The sequence below is a fragment of the Ammospiza caudacuta genome, chromosome 4, assembly GCF_027887145.1.
Source record: "Ammospiza caudacuta isolate bAmmCau1 chromosome 4, bAmmCau1.pri, whole genome shotgun sequence".
Taxonomy (NCBI): Eukaryota; Metazoa; Chordata; class Aves; order Passeriformes; family Passerellidae; genus Ammospiza; species Ammospiza caudacuta.
Genome location: NC_080596.1, coordinates 73,287,772 through 73,311,020, shown reverse-complemented (window position 1 = coordinate 73,311,020; position 23,249 = coordinate 73,287,772). Strand labels below are relative to the sequence as shown.

The window sequence follows — 23,249 nt, the reverse complement described above, 5'->3', positions numbered from 1 at the left end:
ACACACCGAGATATTGAACTGGGAAGTCAAATAATCTAGATTTAATCTTCACAAGCGATTTCTGACAGGTATTTTCGAGACAGAATATGGCTCAGGTACAATTTAAGTATTTAATGAGCATTAAATGCATCAAGATATCATGCTGAAGATAAATACTCTAAAAGTGTTTAAATTGCATAATTCCCAAGTTTTAACTACACACACTGAGATACTGAACTGGGAAGAAAAATAATCTACATTTGATCTTCACAAGGGATTTCTGACAGGTATTTTTTGAGAAAGAATGTGGCTCAGGTACAATTTAAATATTTCCCAAAAGGTTATAATCCAATTTTTTATTCTTTACATCATAAATACCCTGAAATAACCACATCTGGGAGAGTTAAAGCATCATTAAATCACACACCCAGGACATTCTGTGCAGAGGAAAACCCAGAGTGACTCAGGAGCTGCAGCTGGCCAAGGGCAGCACAGCTGCACAGCACCTGGGGAGGCTCAAGCATTTCAGAGCCATGCACCTGAAATGCAGCGAGCAGAGGCAATGCAAACATTGTGCATTGCAGCTAAAAGGAGATCAGGTTACTCTGGAACCCCAGGAATCAATCAGCCTTAATTAACTGGTGAGCTCTGGAGGCAGGAGGTGATTTTCAGCAGAGTCAGCTTTGCCAACAGGACACTGAAATGCTTCAGAACCTCAGCCACCACCAGGCCAGGCTGCCTGCTTCATTTCCTTCTCATTTCTGCTGCCTCCAAATAACTCTGTACTCTGTTATTATTTCTGAATGTGACTTTTAAATCACCTGCAATTCACATTCTAGCTCCCCTAACACCTCTACTAAAATTATCTCAGGTTAAGATGCAGGCATCTCAAACTCTTTGAGGTGAAGAGCCTAAAACCTTCTCTGTTCTGACATCAGGCATCTCAAACTCTTTGAGGTGAGGAACCTAAAACCTTCTCTGTTCTGACATCAGGCATCTCAAACTCTCTGAGGTGAGGAACCTAAAACCTTCTCTGTTCTGACATCAGGCATCTCAAACTCTTTGAGGTGAGGAACCTAAAACCTTCTCTGTTCTGACCTGGAGGGAGATGAATTTCTCCTTGACAGGCAGCTGTAGGAACATGGACAATCACCACATTCCAGTTTGAAAGGTGTTTAAAGTGGAACACAGCAATATTTAGGGATAATCTCATCTCCTAACAGGACAGGGACAGATTTTTGAAGGAATTGTCCATGAAAGTGTGTATTTTTTGCTGTTCACTGCAATTCCCCATCAGCAGACAGAACTTTTGCTGTTAATCCTGGTGTGATGGAGGAATTTTTCTTGATGGGAAGGGATCCATCAAGGGAACCAGCAATGAGTCAGTGGTGCTTGACATTGGGCACAATCTGCTGTGCTCAAAGCCACTCTCAGTCACACTAAAGCAAATCCATTTAATTCCAGAGTCTCTTCAGCAGAGCAGCAAATGCACACATGGCCCTGAAATAAATCCTTCCCCAGAAATGCACTGGACAGCTCAAATTGGCAGCTACAACCCAAGAGCAATTGCAAGATGTGATAGCAAATAAATTGTGTCTAACAGGTTTTCAGCAGACAAAACAAGAATTCTGCCTCCCACCACAGCAAAACTTTTTCAGGTTTGCTGTGATTTTATATCAAATATCACATTTCAGCCACCATCCCCAGCAGCTCTGCAGGCAGCCACAGGAGCAGCAGTGTGGGTTTGTCCTGAATATTCCCTTATCAGAAGCCTTTAGAGACAAGAGCTTGGTTTTTAATTTGAATTCACAGCAGCTCTCTTGGTGTAGAAAATAAAGCCAAACCCAAATAACTGCCCCCAAGGTCTGTGGGCACTTTCAAACTCCAAATTCAGCTTCACTGGCTCAGTCTCTGTGGGTAAGGCAGAGCTGCTGACAGTGAGAGATAATCTGAATTCCAGGATGAGTTTTATTTCAGTTCTTAGACACAGGGAGGACAGAACTCATTTCCTGCAAGTTCTCTCAGAACTCAAATACCCTGTAGGGGCCTGCTATGAGGAACAGCAGCCTTCCCCAGGAAATATTCCAGGGTTAACCTGTGCCACGGACACAATTTAGCTGTCACAAGCAAAAACCTTTGGCTGACTCCTACTTTTAATTTCATTTTAAACAAGACAGAATGCAGCAAGTCTAACAGGAGAGGGGGAACTGCAGAACCAGCCTGACATACCTGCTCCTCTGTCATTGACTCTTCAACCCCTTCCTCTTCAACCACAAAACTCTCCTTCAGCTTCAGGTACTCTTCATATTCTCTCTTCTCCTCCTCTTCCTTTGCCTTCCTTTTTTCCTCTTCCTGGACAGAAAAGATGACAAGTGGTCAAGTTTGCTCTTTCCCAAACCAGGTTTGAAGTGAAGCAGCATCTCCTTCCTCTGCAGCCAGCACATAAAAAGTTTTAAAAATGAGTTTAAGCTGTCCCTTGACGGCACAACCGATTTCAGAAGCCGCTCTTGAGGCAGTGACCACCTCACAGCCAGGGCTGGTTCTTAGCAGAGCTGACAGAAAACCTCTTAAATAGCAACCTGCCTGCTTCATTTGCATTAATCTGCTCTGCTCACAGGAAGTCCCTGCCCCTCCCTGCACTCTGATGCAATATTCACATTTTTGGTTGAAGCAGAACCGGCCCCAGGTCTGCTCTGCCACTGCAGGACACTGGGAGAGCTCACAAAGATTACACTGGTGGAGAGTTTCAGGTAAAATCAAGTTTTCAAGGAAAATCTTGTGAAAACTTTCTTCCTACATGGAAAATATATAACATTAAATAATATATAAAGTATTATATAAAGTATTTCAGGCACAGGAGGCAAGGCATGATTGTATTAACAAAAGGAGTTTTTTACATGTTGTTTGTTAAACAAAAGCTTCAGGCTTTTAGGCAATAAAAAAACTTCATGGCCTACCCTGAAATAAATATTAAAGCTTTAAAGGCCACAATAAAGCTGCCCCTCCCTGCACTTTGATGCCACATTCACATTTTTGGTTCCTGGCCCCAGGTCTGCTCTGCCACTGCAGGACATTGGGAGTGCTCACAAGGATTTACACTGGTGGAGAGAAGCTGTGAAAGTTTCAGGTAAAATCAAGTTTTCAAGGAAAATCTTATGAAAACTTCCTTCCTACATGGATAATATAGAAAATGAAATAATATATAAATTATTACACAAAGTATTTTAGGCACAGGAGGTGATTGTATTAACAATCAGTATTAAAGCTTTAAAGTCCACTGGGAGTGCTCACAAGGAGCACTGGATTACACTGGTGGAGAGAAGCTCTAAAAGTCTCAAGCAAAATCAAGTTTTCAAGGAGAACCTCTTTCTTATGAAAACTTTCTTCCTACATGGATAATATATAAAATTAAATAATATCTAAATTATTATATAAAGTGGTTTAGGCACAGGAGGTGATTGTATTAACAAAAGGAGTTTTTTACTTTTACTTTTTGTTTGTTAAAAAGCCTTAAGCTTTTAGTTATTTGCAATAAAAAAAACTTCATGGCCTACCCTGAAATAAATATTAAAGCTTTAAAGGCCACAATAAAGCTGCCCCTCCCTGCACTTTGATGCAACTTTCACATTTTTGGTTCCTGGCCCCAGGTCTGCTCTGCCACTGCAGGACATTGGGAGTAAAAGTCTCAGGAAAATCAAGTTTTCAGGGAAAATCTCTTTCTTAAGAAAACCTTTCTTCCAGCAAACTGTGCCCTCATGGATAATATATAAAATTAAATAATACCTAAATTATTTAATATAAACTGTTTTAGGCACAGGAGGCAAGGCATGATTGTATTAATAAAAGGAATTTTTTACATGTTGTTTGTTAAACAAAAGCTTCAGGCTTTAAAAAAAAACTTCATAGCCTGTCCTGAAATAAATATTAAAACCTTCAAGGCCACAATAAAAGTTTTTTGGACTTTTCTGGCCCAGAAAACTCCAAGCCCAGCATCAGTGACATGGTGATGCCTGGTTCTGTGGAATTCACATCTTCACAAATCAAAATTGTGATTAATTGGGAATGTGACAGATTGCTTAGAAAATGTTTTAAATAAGAACAGGTTTTTACTGGGAGCTCCTAAATTTGCAGTTTCCCATTATTTTCAGTATATAGAATATTTATCCATATTAAAAAAAATGTATTTTGGTAAAAAAAAAAGTATTTGGTCCTGTTTTTATTTAAATATATAAAAAATTTATTATATTATATAAATAGAATATATAAAACACATAAAAGACTTTTGTTTTTATAAAAATATAAAAATAGATATAGATATAAAAATACATATAAATATAAATAAATAAATTTTCTAAATGCTTGCCATACTATATCTTGGACATTGATGTGGGAATTGCTTCCTTAAGGAGCTGGAATGTAAATATTTGTTCCATAGAAAAAACAACAGAGAGAGACAGGAACAGGTCATTCAGTATATAGAAAATATATTCATATTTTACAAAGATGTATTTTGGTAAAAAAGAAAGTATTTGGTCCTGTTTTTATTTAAATATATAAAAAATTTATTATATTATATAAATAGAATATATAAAACACATAAAAGAGTTTTGTTTTTATAAAAATATAAAAATAGATATAGATATAAAAATACATATAAATATAAATAAATAAATTTTCTAAATGCTTGCCATACTATATCTTGGACATTGATGTGGGAATTGCTTCCTTAAGGAGCTGGAATGTAAATATTTGTTCCATAGAAAAAACAACAGAGAGAGACAGGAACAGGTCATTCAGTATATAGAAAATATATCCATATTTTACAAAGATGTATTTTGGTAAAAAAGAAAGTATTTGGTCCTGTTTTTATTTAAATATATTAAAAAATTATTATATTACATAAATAGAATATATAAAACACATAAAAGAGTTTTGGTTTTATAAAAATATAAAAATAGATATAAAAATACATATAAATATAAATAAATACATTTTCTAAATGCTTGCCATACTATATCTTGGACATAGATATGGGAATTGCTTCCTTAAGGAGCTGGAATGTAAATATTTGTTCCATTAAAGAAAAAACACGGAGAGACAGGAACAGGTCATTCAGTATATAGAAAATATATCCATATTTTACAAAGATATATTTTGGTAAAAAGGAAAGTATTTGGTCCTGTTTTTATTTAAATATATTAAAAATGTATTATATTACATAAATAGAATATATAAAACACATAAAAGAGTTTTGTTTTTATAAAAATATAAAAATAGATATAGATATAAAAATACATATAAATATACATAAATAAATTTTCTAAATGCTTGCCATGCTATATCTCGGACATTGATGTGGGAATTGCTTCCTTAAGGAGCTGGAATGTAAATATTTGTTCCATTAAAGAAAAAACCGAGAGAGACAGGAACAGGTCATTCAGTTTATAGCAAATTTATCCATATTAAAAAAAGATGTCTTTTGATAAAAAACAAAGAGTGTTTGGTCCTGCTTTTATTTAAAGATATTAAAAATTATTATATTATATACATAGAATTACTATATAAAACATATAGTTTTATTTTTATATAGATATAAAAATATATAGATATAAAATACATATAAATATAAATAAATAAATTTTCTAAATGCTTGCCATACTATATCTTGGACATAGATATGGGAATTGCTTCCTTAAGGAGCTGGAATGTAAATATTTGTTCCATTAAATAAAAACAAACCAAGAGAGACAGAAACAGGTCATTAGGTCATTCAGTATATAGAAAATTTATCCATATTAAAAAAACATATTTTGGTAAAAAAGAAAGGATTTGGTCCTCTTTTAATTTAAATATATCTAAAAATTATTATATTATATAAATAGAATAAATATATAAAACATATAAAATAGTTTTTAATATAAACATATAAAATATATAAAAATAGAATTAATATATAAAACATAGAAATAGTTTTATTTCTATATAAATATAAAAATATATAGATATAAAAATTTATATAAATAGAATTACTATATAAAACATATAAAATAGTTTCATTTTTATCTAAATATATCTAAATATATATAAAATATATAAAATAGAATATATAAAACATATAAAGTAGTTTTATATTTATATAAATATATTAAAAATTATAGCTATAAAATATATAAATATATAAAATATAATTAATATATAAAACATACATAGTTTTATTTTTATATAAATATATAAATATATAAAAGCATATAAATATATATAAAAATAGAAATAGCTGCAAAAATAAATATATATATAAATAAATGTAAAAAAAAAAAAATCAAATTCCCAGGAAGTCAGCAGAAAGAATCCTGCCAACATCCAAGAATGCGAAAAACAGGACTGAAAGGATCTTGGTGTAACTGCAAAGCCAAATCCATTTTTTAAAACTGCTATCTCATGAAAAATCTACAGATCTGAGGAAGCTCCTGAGACACACAACAAGATCATTTTTGGGTCATTCATCACCACAACAATTAATCCAACAGCAGATTTTTTCCCTTACACGCACTCCAGATGCCAAGAACAACAAAACCATATTTCATCTGGAAGCAACAGCAATTGTTCTTTTCTTGTAAGTGCATTAAATTTAATCTCGATCCTGGAAAGGCAAGAATAATGTTCTTCCCCTGGTCTATTAGAGAGGTTGTAATTCAGCAAGATTTGAAATGAGGATAAAGAAAAAATACCAATCACAAAGCCTCAAAGTTGCTTTGGTTAATAATTTCTAGCTGGTTCTGCAAAAAAAAAAAAAAAAAAAAAAAAAAAAAAGGATAATATCAGAAGACACTGAGAGCAACAACAACTAAAACACATTTTCCTGCTTCTGGAAGGTCTAAAAAATGAACAAAGCTCCTTCCTGTGCTCCTTCCCCTCCTGAAAAACAGCACCTTGCAGTTTCTGGAAATATCCCAGCAGGTTCCTATCAGCACTTCCATTCCACACAAGGCAGAAGAGCAGAACACTCAGCCACCAGCCCCTCTTTTGCCAACAGGATTTTGTTTTCCAGATGCTGAATTTTGCTCAGCAGAGCATTTCCAGGTGCTCTGAGCCACTGCTTTGGCAGCCCTCAAAGCTTCCTGGTGCTTGTAGCTTTCTCCAGAACATTAAAATATTTCCAGCTGCCTTTTTTTCCCATCTAAAAATTAAAAATTCATGAAGATCCTCAAAGGCTTTACAACCTAAATTCACCTAGGATTCAATCTGTAGGGAAAAAAAAGGATTTTATTTAAAAGCTTGGTTCAGAGCAAGAGGAGAGATGAGTTTGCACAAGTGCCCAGGGAGAAGCAAGGTGGAGACTGAGCAGGGGAACCCTGGCACTGTCAGGATGGCTGGGAGTATTTATTTATATTTATTTAGAATATTTCTATTTATTTTAGAAGATTTATTTATATTTATTTAGAATATTTCTATTTATTTAGGAGATTTTTATATATATTTATTTAGAATATTCATATCTATTGAGAATATTTATATTTATTTAGAATATTTATATTTATTTAGAATATTTTTTGTTTCACCATCTCTCTAACCCTCTCCTCTCTCACGTGCTCATGGAGCAGCTGTGTGGGAGCTGCAGGGTCAAATTTAGGCAGCAGAATTCCCACAAAACTCAAATGTGTCCACACAAATAACCCAGGAACACCTCCAGACCCTCAGGGTCTCCTCACAAACTGAGGCCAGGATTTTGAGCCAGGCACAGAGAGGGCACTGGGCTCAAAATTCACCTTTCAAACCCCACATTTTGGCACTCAGGTTCCTCCTGAGCTCACACTCACCTTTCAAACCCTAAATTTTTGGGCACTCAGGTTCCTCCTGAGCCCAAACCCCACATTTTTGGTACTCAGGCTCCTTCTGAGCTCAAACCCCACATTTTGTCACTGAGGTTCCTTCTGAGCTCAAACCCCCCTTTCAAACCACACATTTTTGGCACTCATGTCCCTTCTGAGCCCAAACCCCACATTTTTGGCACTCAGGTCCCTTCTGAGTTCAAATCCACCTTTCAAACCTGACATATGAGCCCAAACCCACCCTTCAAACCCTACATTTTTGGTACTCAGGTCCCTTCTGAGCTCAAACCCCACATTTGAGCACTCACGTTCCTTTTGAGCTCAAACCCCACACTGGAGCACTCAGGTTCCTTTTGAGCTCAAACCCACCTTTCAAACCCCACATTTTGAGCACTCAGGTTCCTTTTGATCTCAAACCCCACATTTTGTCACTGAGGTTCCTTCTGAGCTCAAACCCACCTTTCAAATCCCACATTTTTGGCACTCGTCCCTTCTGAGCTCAAATCCCACATTTGGGCACTCAGGTTCCTCTTCAGCTCAAATCCCCCTTTCAAACCCCACATTTTTGGGCACTCAGGTCCCTTTTGAGCTCAAACCCCACATTTGGGCACTCGGGTTCCTTTTGAGCTCAAACTCACTTTTCAAACCCCACATTTGGGCACTCAGGTTCCTCCTGAGCCCAAACCCCACATTTTTGGTACTCAGGCTCCTTCTGAGCTCAAACCCCACATTTTGTCACTGAGGTTCCTTCTGAGCTCAAACCCACCTTTCAAACCCCACATTTTTGGCACTCATGTCCCTTCTGAGCCCAAACCCCACATTTTTGGCACTCAGGTCCCTTCTGAGTTCAAATCCGCCTTTCAAACCTGACATATGAGGCCAAACCCACCCTTCAAACCCTATATTTTTGGTACTCAGGTCCCTTCTGAGCTCAAACCCTACATTTGAGCACTGAGGTTCCTTTTGAGCTCAAACCCCACATTTTTGCACTCAGGTTCCTCCTGAGCTCAAACCCCCCTTTCAAACCCCACAGTTTGAGCACTCAGGTTCCTTTTGACCTCAAACCCCACATTTTTGCACTGAGGTTCCTTCTGAGCTCAAACCCACCTTTCAAATCCCACATTTTTGGCACTCATGTCCCTTCTGAGCTCAAATCCCACATTTGGGCACTCAGGTTCCTCTTCAGCTCAAATCCCCCTTTCAAACCCCACATTTTTGGGCACTCAGGTCCCTTTTGAGCTCAAACCCCACATTTGGGCACTCGGGTTCCTTTTGAGCTCAAACTCACTTTTCAAACCCCACATTTGGGCACTCAGGTCCCTCCTGAGCCCAAACCCCACATTTTTGGTACTCAGGCTCCTTCTGAGCTCAAACCCCACATTTTGTCACTGAGGTTCCTTCTGAGCTCAAACCCACCTTTCAAACCCCACATTTTTGGCACTCATGTCCCTTCTGAGCCCAAACCCCACATTTTTGGCACTCAGGTCCCTTCTGAGTTCAAATCCGCCTTTCAAACCTGACATATGAGGCCAAACCCACCCTTCAAACCCTATATTTTTGGTACTCAGGTCCCTTCTGAGCTCAAACCCTACATTTGAGCACTGAGGTTCCTTTTGAGCTCAAACCCCACATTTTTGCACTCAGGTTCCTCCTGAGCTCAAACCCCCCTTTCAAACCCCACAGTTTGAGCACTCAGGTTCCTTTTGACCTCAAACCCCACATTTTTGCACTGAGGTTCCTCCTGAGCTCAAACCCCCCTTTCAAACCCCACATTTTGGGCACTCAGGTTCCTCCTGAGCTCGTGGCTCAGAGCAGAGAGTGGCTGGGCCACCCCCCAGCCATGGGTGGGGTGCTGGGGAAATCCCAGCAGATGGAAATGTGGTAACTGCAGATGCTCATCTTCAGCTGCTTTTATTTTTTTGGGGTTTTTTTTTTTTTTTTTTGGTCTCTCTCCTCGCCCATCTAAATGTTACCCAGACTGAGGGCTTGAACAGTGTAAAGATTTCTTTTTGATTAGTTTAATCCACTGCATGTGAAGAACAAACTAATCCCACTTTGACCACATTTTTATTGAACAAATAAATAAATAAATGAGTCACTCAAACCTTTGTTTTCTGTTCTTTTTCCCACCCAACCCACCAAGGACCTGGATGTGCTGTGAGGCTCCTTTCACCCTCTGTTTGCCTCTTAATAATCCCAGGGATTATTTCCAAAAAGTGAAACCCACAGCATCCCAAAATCTCTCTGAGGCTCCCAGATGGATTTTTGGGATCACAGATTGCTCAGGAGGCTGCTTGGGTGGAGAAAACCTCACTGGTATTGAGGAAAGCAGAGCAAACACTCTTCAGGCACCACCTGCTCCTTGTCATTTCTTTATTTGTGCTGTTTTCTCAATTTTTAGGAGGAGGAAAAGCATCCTGAGTGTTTAGAGGGCCATGGATCAAAGAATCCCTCCTTGCACAGAATTCAGTTTTTGTATTGTCAGGGCAGGTTCTGCAGAAATAATCCCAGGGATTATTTCCAAAATTTGGAATATTATTATCCCAAAATCTCTCTGAGGCTCCCAGCTGGAAGCACACATTGATTTTTGGGATCACAGATTGCTCAGGATGCTGCTTGGGTGGACAAAACCTCAAAACTGGTAGTGAGGAAAGCAGAGCAAACACTCTTCAGGCACACCTGCTCCCTGTCTGTGCTTTATTTGTGGCTGTTTTCTCAATTTTTAGGATGAAGAAAAGCATCCTGAGTGTTTAGAGGGCCATGGATCAAAGAATCCCTCTTTGTACAGAATTCAGTTTTTGTATTGTCAGGGCAGGTTCTACAGGAAGCCAAAAGTGACTTTTGAGAATAATTTGGCACAGAGCAGATGGATCTGTAGGATTCCTGCCCCCCTCCCTGCTTAGACAGAAAGTGTCCTTAACCTCTCACAATCTGAGGAAAAATGAGGCTTTTTTTCAAGGTTTTCAACTTGTCCTTTCTTATGAGAAATTGATTTTGAGGGAAGAATGCACACTTGAAAACTGATGCTTAAATTGCAGTTATGGAGTGGTTCTCCATCAGCCTCCAGAAATGCACTGGTAATGTAGAAAAATGGATATAAATATCAAACAGACAATGAATGAAGAGCTCTGCTGAGACACACACGCAAATCTTGCTGTTCACATAATAAAACAACTACAATTTGGTGCCTCTTCTTCCATGATCAAAGAGTCAAAACTTTAGGGTCAAACCTTCCAGAGGATCCTTGTGATTTTAGCTGACCCTCATTTCTACAGCTCTAAAGATCCAAATCTTTTTTATTCAGGCACTTAAATGCAAATTTACCAAAATCTAAGTGCATCTAGGCACTTAAATGCAGATTTACCAAAATCTAAGTGCATCTAGGCACTTAAATGCAGATTTACCAAAATCTAAGAGCATTTAGGCACTTAAATGCAAATTTACCAAAATCTAAGTGCATTTAGGCACTTAAATGCAGATTTACCAAAATCTAAGTGCATTTAGGCACTTAAATGCAGATTTACCAAAATCTAAGAGCATTTAGGCACTTAAATGCAGATTTACCAAAATCTAAGTGCATTTAGGCACTTAATTTCAAATGTACCAAAATTTCTGTGCACAGGCAAAGGAAAAAGAGCTTTTTTTTTGTGTGAGCAATCTGCCAGTTTTTGTCTGAAGACTGTGTTTTGCAACATCAGAGGAAATTCACTCTCATTGATAAGCTGTCAGCTGGTAAACCAGCTCACCACCAAAAAACTCCAAGAGTGAAAGGGAAATCCCCAGGGTAAAGCAGAGCTGAAGCAAATGCCAGTTATAAAGGAGCCTCCTCAGGCCTGCAGCCAATCAGCTCAGCAGAACACTGGAAAGGAAACTTGAATTTAAAAATACATGATCTGGTTTGCAACACTCACTCAAGCCAAGGGGCAACCACATTTTATTTAGAAGTGCATACAAATCTATTGAAATAGAAGCAGAGGGTATTTTTCTCAAGGCTAGGCAAGATTTTAGCCCCCATAACTCCCTCAAGTCACAGTTCCTACCTGTCAGCACAATTTTAGTAGCAGTTCTTAGGAAAAACACTGGAAAAAAAAGGGTTTAAGTGGAATTTAGGTACCAAAGCTGGCTCTGCTTGTTTGGGGATTTGTCTCTGCAGAAATACTCTGGGAGAGGAAAGGGAAAAGGAGGTACCTGACAACTGCAACATTTCTCAGGCAAATTTCAGTGATAAACTGATTTTTTTGTGCCTTGTGGGATTATATAAACTACAGCAATGTCAGTGACCAAAATGCCTCTAAAAAACCAGATCCACCCTGGTTTTTATCTGCTATCAGTCACTACTTGAGGTGTCTCTCAGAATTTTGCCTTTCAGATGAGGGAATGGAATCACAACATGTGCAGTCCACAAGGCCTTCCTAGTGGCAAGCCATGACATGAAGAATTCCTGCTCTAGAGGAAAATAAATGACATTTTATCCTGTGTATTCCATAAACCCAATGATCCTCTCAGAGGCTCTGCCTTTTCCATCAGGCTGTAACAAGATTGGAAAAATGAGATGTTCTGAGCCTAAGGACAGGCTCTCTTCAATTGTTCTGTTTCCTGTTACAGGCTCCATGAAGACAAATTTCAAATTACCAGAAAACAGCTGAGCATGGACATTAAATGTTGTCAAACACATTTACTTTGATCCATGCTGTAAATGTTCAGCAGTGACTGGATTATCAACTTAGACCAAGAAAATAAAATAAATATTGAAAGCATTTTCCTCTGAGAAACTGTTCCTGTTGTAGCCTGGTGGGTGAGCTTGCTGTCCTGATAAATACTGGGAAAACAAATAATAAAACTAAACTAAAATAGTTTAAAATTACAGGATTTAAGTAGGAAGGTACTTGCTAAAGTGACCAAGCTGGATTTGAGCAATTTTCAGGCATTTGAGCAATTTTCCAAGTTCTAGGAAGTACTCTGTGGATTGTTGTGCACAACATTTAAAAGAAATAAATAAACAAACCAATAAAATTAGACTTTTAGTTTGTATTCCTCTTTTTCCCTGAATCATGTGAAATAGAAGTGCTGTAGTGCAGTCTTTATTAGGAATACTGCAAACTAAACTAGAAACAAGTAAGAGTTTCCTCATTCAACCAAAAATAAATTACATGGCCCTCAACTGAACAGAAAGTAAAAGAAGGTAAATAAATATTTTTGTGTGAAGTTGAAATTCTAATTTTATTTTCTACTGAACTTTTCAATGGTGCCTGAGTTAACCCAGCTAAATTGCTAAAGCCCAGCAGAACAGCTCAGTCCTGTGCCACAGCTTCCCTGGAGGAGCAGGTTGGCCCAGCTCAGGAAGAATTTGCTTAAAAATTCACCTTCTGTGCTGTCACCCTGCACGGGACTGGAAGTTCCAGTGTCACTAAATGGCACTGTCCAGCCAGGGTGTCACCATTCCCATAAAGCACTGGAGTCATCTCAGCCCATTATTAATGGTTTCAAGAACATGAAGCTCTCAGAACTTAAGGAAAATATTAAAAAAATAAATTTGTACATCTGTCTTGCAAGGGAAGCTGTGGAATTATTGGTCCTCTGGAAGTTTGGTCAAGCTGCTTTACAAAATCTCAGATTTTTCTACGTATTCTGATGTTGTAGCGCTGACATTCTCCCCCTCCAATTTCTGAAATTTAAGATTTCTACTGATGGGAAGGAACTGAGAATTCAGAAGGAAAATTTTGAGATTTTTGGGGAATAATCCTAGAGCTAAATGGAAATTCACATAAAAATCTCATGGATATAATCTGTATGTGTAATGTATGGGTTATTTTTTAAAATTGCTTTATCCTGCCTTCATACCCTCAACAGAGGAAAGGAAAAATCATCTTTTCCTTTCTAAAATATTATCAGTAACACACCCCACTTACACAACCTGCTCTTGGAGCAAATTAAAATAAATCTCCATGAAGCAGAGACACAAATTTCCAAAAAAACACCAAAAAAATTCTCAGTGAGAGCTGAGGGCTGCAATTTTTCATCTCAGAACTGTGCAGAACACCTCTGTCCTTTCCACCCCACAACTTGCAGCAGCACCACAGCACGAAGTTCTCAGCCAGCACTGAGTACAAAAAGCAGCTCTGATGTCCAAGATTTCCTCCCTCTCTAATGAAAAGAATTCACCAGCAGCATTTCAGCTGAGCTGTACCTGTTTTTCTGGGTCACTCCTGCTCACATATGCACAGCTCAAGCAGCTTTCATTGGGAAGCACATGCAAATACATAAAATTAAAATGAAATTTCACACAACACTTGCAAAATGAATTGCTGCTGCTGCTGCTGCCTTTCACTTTGTGCCCTGCTGGTTCCAGCTGGCAGCTCCCAGGGAAGAGGGGAAGTTGTGAATCTCCATCCTTGGGAGACACTCAGAGCCGGGCTGGGCAAATTCCTGAACTCCCAAATTCTGGATGTGGCTGGAGCAGGACAGGCCCTGTGGTCCCTGCAGGTTCCTGGGCACAGAACTCCCCCAGAAACCATCCCCAAAGCAAAGCTGGCTCAGGATTTCCTGAAATAAATAAATAAAATTATTCCCACCTGTCGTTCCTCCTCCTGACGAATCCTCTCCTCTTCTTTCCTCCTCTCCTCCTCTCTTTTGGACTCGAGTTTTCTCCTTTCCTCTCTCTCTGCTTCTTCAGCCTGAAATAAACATGATGCAAGCCAAACTTTACTCTTTTTGAATCTACATTTTAAACTTTCATATGATGATACCATGATCATACACATTTAGTTTGATCCATGCTGCAAATGTTCAGCAGTGACTGGATTATCAACTTAGACCAAGAAAAAAAATTAAATATTGAAAGCATTTTTCTCTGAGAGGCAGAATAATGTTCCTGTTGTAAGGTGGGTGGGCTTGCTGTCCTGATAAATACTGGGAAAACAAATAATAAAACTAAACTAAAATTGTTTAAAATTATGGGATTTAAGTAGGAAGGTACTTGCTAAAGTGACCAAGCTGGCTTTGAGCAATTTTCAGGCATTTGAGCAATTTTCCAAGTTCTAGGAAGTACTCTGTGGATTGTTGTGCACAACATTTAAAAGAAATAAATAAACAAACCAATAAAATTAGACTTTTAGTTTGTATTCCTCTTTTTCCCTGAATCATGTGAAATAGAAGTGCTGTAGTGCAGTCTTTATTAGGAATACTGCAAACTAAACCAGAAACAAATACGAGTTTCCTCATTCAAGCAAAAATAAATTACACGGCCCTCAACTGAACAGAAATCAAAGTAAAAGAAGGTAAACAAATATTTCAAGAAAGAGGGGGTTTCTTCCCACCTTTTAGATAGAAAGAAACATCAAAAAGAATAAAAATAATAATAATAAAAAGCCACTATGATTTCACCTCCCCTCCCTTCAGCACACTCAACTCTCTGGTAAATTTAGAAATTACTCTTCTCACTTATCTAATTTATTTTTGAATGTCCTTATAAGCTAATTACAACAGTGATGCTGAGCAATTTTGTATCATGGAATTTCAGTTCTCCTCACTTGAAGTTTAGTTAGGAAGGACCTTACAGAAGGAAGGAAATAAAAAGGATTTGGAACACACAATGTAAAAAAAAGTGCATTTAAATGTATCATTACCTGGGCAGAATCTCTTGTAGAAAAAGCAGCAATAATTTTATTTTTTATCTTAAAATGATTTTATTTTTGTTGTTAAGACAAAGAAATTGTTGCAAAATGAGGGAAAAATAAAGACAGTGTTGTCGTGCTATGTTTAGATTTTTTGAAGATTTTTTTTCAGGCTCCTCAGGGCATGAAAATATATTAATAAAATATAAATATTATATTATCACATTATTACATTAATATAATAAAATATAAATTATTGGAAATACGGTAATAAAATAAATTAATATATTAATATATTATTTGAAAATATATTAAAAGGACAAGCAGAAAATATTCCAGTGGAGGACTTGGCTTTGAGAGTTTCAGAGAAAAAGCCCCATCCAAGGAATTTATCTGTCTACATGGGAAAATAAAAATCAGCATGTTTTAAAATGAAACAGAAGATTCCTTGCTCCACCAACTGATGCTCATCCAACTTCATTTAAGCTTGTTCACATTTTCCACCAAAAAAAAGGGAAAAATTAAATTCAATGAGTATGGAAAGTAACAAAATGATAAAAGCACTCAGTGAGAAAAGGTTCAAAATGGAAGTATATATATAACGAGTAATTAAGTTTATTACCAACTGCTTCATCTAATAAACTGGATTTAAACCTCAGGTGACACTAAAATTCCCAACCTGGGATTTCCACAAGCTTTAAAAATGTTCATACAGAACAATAGAGAGTTTGAAAAAAATTTATATATAAAAAAATAGAACAATTCCAAGGAAAATGCACAAAGTGCTGCTTTCAGAAGGCCGAAATGCCTCTTGCTTCCCTGGAATTAACACCAAAAAGCTTTTCACAGAATCACACAGAATCACAGAAGTTCAAGACTGGAAGAGACCTATAAGATCATCAAGTCCAGTCGATGTTCTAACTGTTCACTAGATCATGGCAGCAAGTGCCACATCCAGTCTTTTTTTGAATTCTTCAAGGGATGATGACTCCACCACCTCACTGGGTAAATGATTCCAGTTTCTGACCACTCTTTCTGTGAAATATTTCCTTCTTAATTCTAACTTACATCTCGCTTGACGCAGCTTGAGACTGTGTCCTCTTGTTCTATCTGTTATCTTGTTTCATCTCCCTCAGTCTAAAAAAATAATAAATATGGCTAAACACAGATCAAACCAAAGCACATTTCTGAGAGCACCTGAAGCACTCCTCACAGCTGCCCAGGGTGTTGCACCAGCTCCGTGGGGACTGGAATGTATTTTTTATTTTTAAGGGGAGACAGGGGTGGCATTGAGCTGGAAAGCAGTGGAAACGTCCAAAAAAGAGCATTCAAGAGTTTAACTCCTGTCCTCCCCACGAGCCTGAACGGAAAGAAAATGAGACAGAGTTTTCCACAGCCCTCTTGGGCCAGCAAAAGCTGAACTGACATTTTTAAGATAAAAGAAGCATTTAGTGATGATGACACTGCTTTGGCTTTCTGTGTCATTCCCAGCTCTCTGCTGAAGACGTGGCAGGAAATCCTCACCTCTCTCTGTGCTCTCCTGGCTTGTTTCTCTTCTAATTTCCTCTGCTTCTTTGCTCCAATTTTCCCAGACACCTGAAATTCTGGCACCTCCTCAGCATCCTCTTCCTCTGCAACATGGCAGAAATGACAAATTTGAAATCAGCTGTCAAAAGTCTCTCAGAGGAACTTCAGTGCTGCTTAGGAAAGGAGCAGGAGATGAAAAGGAGATACACACACACTTCAGACAAGAGCTTTTAGATGGAAAAAAGGGGAAAAAATCACAAGAGACTGCCAAAGCCACAGAGCAGAAGTAACAAGGCAAACACACACTCAAGTGAAGGCAGAAATAAAAATTTCCTTGATCCTTTGAAAGGAGGCTTTTCATAAATATTTCTTGCTTTCCACAATTAAAAGAGAGATTTTTCTCTGATACAGAAATTGTACAGAAATTGTACCAAAATTTCCTTGATCCTTTGAAGGGGGGCTTTACATAACTATTTCTTGCTTTCCACAATTAAAAAAGATTTTTCTCTGATACAGAACTTGTACCAAAATTTCCCTGATCCTTTCAAGGGAGGCTTTTCATAAATATTTCTTGTTTTCCACAATTAAAAAGAGAGATTTTTCTCTAATACAGAAATTGGACCAAAATTTCCCTGATCCTTTGAAGGGAGGTTTTTCATAAATATTTCTTGCTTTCCACAATTGAAAAGAGAGATTTTTCTCTGATACAGAAATTGTGCTAATGGTCGGCATTATTTACCTGCTCAACATTGGCCTGCAGAGACTTCCCAGTTATCCCCAGGCTTTGCACAAACAATTTTCACTGAAAAAATGGGATTCAGAGGCACCCCACTCATACACTGGGTTCTGACAGAAAAAACCTTTTAGGGATGAGGGGAAAAAAAATCCTTGAAATGCAAATCTTGGGTCTGCCTGCAAGAAAATGACATGTAAATATTTGCCTGTTGTTTGACAAATGGTTGTTTACAGAGGTGATTCTGCAAGGGTGAAATATGAAAGGGTTTTATGCTCAAAGGGTGTGCAAATGAGGATTTCTGCTCATTCAAAGGCTGAGGAAGAAGTTTTAAATGCAGCCATTTCCTCCCTGCTCAAAGCTCAGGAATATTTGGCCACTTTTATTTGCTGCTCTAAATCAGTGCTGGGGACTGAGCTCAACACTCCCAGAGAAATCCTCAGCTCACTGCACAAACAAATTCACAGTCATGGCAGGCTCAAAATGAAAACTCTCACATATATCTTATTTTTGGGGTAAAATAATTGGTGCTTTGAGCATCCCCAGTGCTGCTCTGCTGGATGCTGAGTTCAGATCCAAACTGGAGGAGATTTGTGCCAGGATGTTTTCTGTTTTCTCTCCAGAGCACCTGGTCCCTTTTTTGGGAACCCAAAAAGCTGCTATGAAAGAAGAATATGGATGAATGACACTCCCACTTCTTTTTTATGAAGAATTAGGTTGGAAACATTCTTGTTTTACTAATTCCAAGACACAGAATGGGGCTATGGTTAAACTACATCATGAGTGCTCGAGTTTGTGAAATAAAACATGAGAAAGAAAAGTTTGTGAGTGCAACATAAATGAAATCAAAAGTTCCTCTCTTCTTTTGCATGGTAAGGTTTAGAGATCAGAATCTCACATTTTTCTTTGCAAGTATTAATCACTATTGGGAAAGAAAGCAAAAAACAAGGTTTTAAAAGTTTTTAAAATTATAATAATAGGGCATTTTAAAATGCTTTTTATTGCTTTGTGTGGCATCTGAGCTCAGCACTCAAATCCTGCAGCTAAAAAAATCTTGTAGGAGTGTTTTCTGCTGCTTTTTTGGGAAAAATAATATAAAAATAATGCTTCACCCCCATTGAGTGATGGATATTGTGCATAAGTTCAAGAAGAAAGTGTTTGTGCTGAAATCTCTTAAATATCCCTTCTTAAATATCCCTTCCTGCACCAGGGGTACTCAGACCTGACACAGTTGCTTCTATAATTTGAATGATCCTTAAAATAACTTTATTTCTATTTTAAATACAGCATTGAGGGGAGCTCCAGTCACAATGGGTGAGCACACCCAGCACTAGCAGTTATTACTCCAAAATTAACAGCTCAGCTCTGGTAAAATTGTTTAGAAAATGACTTCCTGCAAACATCACAAGTATAAAACAGCATCTGTGGCACTCTTCTGTGGTTAAACTACCAAGACATCACGAGAAATAAATGTATCTGAGAGTTGTGTAGGTGTGCCTCTCAAATAACAGCAGTTTTCAGGAGATGGAATTAATATGAGCCTGGTTGCTGAGCTGGGCCTTCAGAGAAATGCTGGAGTCTGAGAGGATCAAAAGGGTTCCCCTTCCTGCACCAGGGATACTCAGGCCTGACACAGTTGCTTCTATAATTTGAATGATGCTTAAAATAATTTTATTTCTATTTTAAATACAGCATTGAGGGGAGCATACCCAGCACTAGTTATTACTCCAAAATTAACAGCTCTGGTATTATAGTTTAGAAAATTATTTCTTGCCAACACCACAAATATAAAACAGCATCTATGACACTGTTCCACCTCAGGGCTTCTCAGATTTCATCTATATTAAGATTAATTGAACCAGAAACCTAAGGAAGGTTTGTTTTAAAGCCTTTTTTCCAGTCCTGGATCAAACACACCTTTGTTATTCCTTCTTTTTGAAGCATTTGATGTGTCCCTTTAGGCACCACTTCCCCCAAGCTTCCTGCAGTGTGGAGTTCCACCCTCAAAAGAGGCAGAGATGGGGATGCAGCCACAGCCATGATTCAGCAGAGCTGCAAAGGTCACCAGGGCACCAAACCTGGCTGCAATTAAAATCTACCCAATAAACCTGAAGGTGCTGACAGCAACATAAACACACAGCCAAAGCTGTGACAACAAATTCGTTTGTTGTCACAGCTCCACCAAAAGCAGGGAGGGTGCTGCGCACAGCCAGCAATTCTTAATTTCATTTTCATCAAGCAGGGATTGTTTCAGCAGCTTTTAACAATCACTTTTCACACACTTGTGGCTGTGACAGCACTGGGAGACTCTGTGGGGAGCGAGTCCAGAGAAATTTGGCCTCCATCTGTCCCTGAGCTTGAGAGGGATGCAGGAGGGTTCATGAGTTTAGCATCTCCCAAGAGCTGGGCTTGGGCAGCCAGTGGGAAACCCCACACTGACAGAAAATTTCTTTTAATTTTAAGATTGAAAGAAACCAGGTTTAAATGGAATATTGGGAATGAATTTTTCCTGTGTGAAATTTCCCAGAGAAGCTGTGGCTGGCCCTGCATCCCTGGCAGTGTCCAAGGCCAGGCTGGACGGGGCTTGGAGCAGCCTGGGACAGTGGAAGGTGTCCCTGCCATGGCAGGGGTGGCACTGGATGAGCTTTAACATGAATCCAACCCAACCTTTCTGTGATTTCAGCAGTGCCAGGAGTTCCCACCCACAGGCAGAAAGCACAAGCAGTGTGACAAACTCTGCTTTACACAAATGTTGGGCTCTCTGCTGCCCAGCGGAGAGGTGGTTTCAGGGAAATTTTGCTTTTCATTGATATTTTGAACACACTGAGAGGCAGCACAACAGGGAAGTTATCACACAGGTGTCTGACTTGCTGGAAATTTACAGATTTCTTTTTAAAAATGCTTCCCAGTATTTTTAGAAAATGTGCTGGAGTGCTGGATGTTCTCTACCAGGCCAGAAATTCAGCAGAATTCTGTAGTGTGTACGGAACAGACAAAACCTTCCAAAATAAACAATCAGCATTGTGTATTTTAGTTATCCCAGAACGGTTTGGATTGGAAAGGACCTTAAGGATCTTGTTCCAAAACCTCACTGCCACTCCCACCTTCCACAAGCCCCATCCAACCTGGTCCAGCTGTCCTTGTCTTGCTTCCTTTTAAATTTTGGGTGAAGCAAATGGATTCCCATCCATTAAAAAAAAAAAAAAAAAAAAAAAAAGAAAGTTGTACAGGTGAAACTACTTTGGGCACAGCAGCCTGATTTACTATTTATGCAGCACCTAACAAAAGGAGTAAGGGAAAGGTGAGGGTGGGAAAGATGCCAGGCAAAAGCAGAAAATGTTATTAACAGCAGGTAATTAATACCCAGCAGATGTGTGACACCAGCCACTGGAAAGGTGTGGTTATTCCCCAGTAACACAACCCTGTGGTGGGATTAATTACAGTCTAATAACTACCCTTAATTTTGGTGCGTTTTTAATTTTTAATTTAGAAACTGAACGAGAAACTGGTTTATTAATCAGAAGCCACAAAAGCAGGCAACATTAGGGCAGAAAAGTGTAGGAGACACAAAGAGCAGAGCTCTGGAGCAGAATGTGAAGTTTATTCTCAGTTAGAAGCATTTGGCAGAAGTGAGAAACCACAAACCCCCCTGCCCAGGCTGTGCCTGAGCAGGACCAGACACTCACTGGGGGCAAAACTGACTTTTGATTCACTGGTTGGGATATTAGTCAAAGTTCATCTGTACTAGAAAGGTTTTCCCACTGATTAAGCATTAAAATAATTTCAAGTAACAAATTAACACAGCTCCGTTTCACGAGAAAAGCGTGGGACCACATCACTGCTTCTAAATTTACACATTTTCCAGAGCTTTCAGTGCTCAGAAAAAGTGCTTATTTTAAGAGATTTCAGCACAAACACTTTCTTCTCGAACTTATGCACAATATTCATCACTCAATGGGGATGGAGCATTATTTTTATATTATTTTCCCCAAAAAAGCAGCAGAAAACACTCATACACAATTTTTTTAGCTGCCGTATTTGAAAGCTAAGCTTAAATGCCACACAAAGCAATAAAAAGCATTTTAAAATGCCCTATTATTATAATTTTAAAAACTTAAAACCTTGTTTTTTGCTTTCTTTCCCAATAATGATTAATACTTTCAAAGAGAAATGTGAGATTCTCATCTCCACACCTTACCATGCAAAAGAAGAGAGTAACTTATAATTTCATTTATGTTGCACTCACAAACTTTTCTTTCTCATGTTTTATTTCACAAACTCGAGCACTCAAACTGTCAAAAGCTGTTGGATTTATCATTAGTGATGCTGTGGAAGTAAAATAATTTAACCAAATGTTCACTCTGCTGGAGATTCCAACACTTGTGCTCAGCTGCACAATGCTAAAAGCTCAGGGAAAAGCCATGCAGATGTTGAGATATTTAACTTTTGGGAGTTTTATGCCCACAGACTGGGTTCTCTACTATTATTGCTATTATGAAATAATAAAATATTAAACAATAAATATTAAAAAATTAACAATAAAAGTAACCTGACAAAAGCAGATTATTTCTTCAAGGGAGTCCTTACTTTCTGTTTGTTAAAAATCCAAACCGAAACAAAAACCCATACAAAGCCCCATTTTTTGGCAACACATTTTTCAACAAGCCCATAGACTGGGTTCTGTACTATTATTGCAATTGTGAAATAATAAAATATTAATAAATATTTTTAAAATATTAAATAATAAAAACAATGTGAAAAAAGCAGATTATTTCTTCGAGGGAGTCCTTACTTTCTGTTTGTTAAAAATCCAAACCAAAACAAAAATCCATACAAAAATCCATTTTTTGGCAGCACATTTTTCAGCAGGTCAGAAAGGTCATTTTGAAGATGTGAAAATGAAAGTTTTTCAAATTCAAACTCTTGAAAAACACTCTGTGGAAATGGACTGGGCTGCTGAGGCTCTTCTAACACATCCTTCCCTCTTCCTTTTTTTTCCACCCACACCCCCAGCAGACCCAGAGGTCCCTGTTGTGTGGGACATTTTGGAAAGTAATTTTGGCATTTCTTACACTAGTCTGGTTCTTGCTCTGCCCATGATTTAGGGCATTTATAAATCACACCATGATTTAGGGCATTTATAGTCACCAATTTCTCTCTCCCTCACACCAACAGCAGCAAAGTTTTGGCCTGACACACCCCTCCAAGTGACAGAAAACCCTCACTATTTTTAGCACAGCTGGATCAAGACAACCCAACTGTACCTGTCATTATTTCATCCTCATGAGTTTCTTGTCACTTGAGAGGAAATTATGGTTTTGATGGAAATATCAGGTGGATGGGTCACCTTCTGCTCCAAAATGCAGTGAGTGTAGATTTGAATATTGAAAATAATAATTTACTATCTCTGTATTAAATTCCTTATTAAATGATTAAATTAAATTCCTTATTCCTGTATTAAATGATTCCTTATCCAAACTTACAAGTAAAATTGAAGCTACAGAAAGGACAATGAAGTTCTCAAGGTTTTGATTTTAGTGCCCAGGGTCTGGGGGTGTTTTTCCTCCC

The 23,249-nt window shown here is 38.0% G+C and overlaps 1 protein-coding gene across 1 annotated transcript in view; it reads right to left on the bottom strand.

Moving 5' to 3' along the window:
- The window catches only part of DDRGK1 (DDRGK domain containing 1), a 46,866-nt gene that overhangs the window by 8,449 nt on the left and 15,168 nt on the right, over positions 1-23,249 (bottom strand). Inside the window, exons 3-5 of the mRNA XM_058803406.1 lie at positions 16,946-17,052; positions 14,381-14,482; positions 2,209-2,331 (exon numbers count right to left, since the gene is read on the bottom strand). Coding sequence (XP_058659389.1) covers positions 2,209-2,331; positions 14,381-14,482; positions 16,946-17,052 — 332 coding nt within the window. The remainder of the gene's footprint in view (positions 1-2,208; positions 2,332-14,380; positions 14,483-16,945; positions 17,053-23,249) is intronic.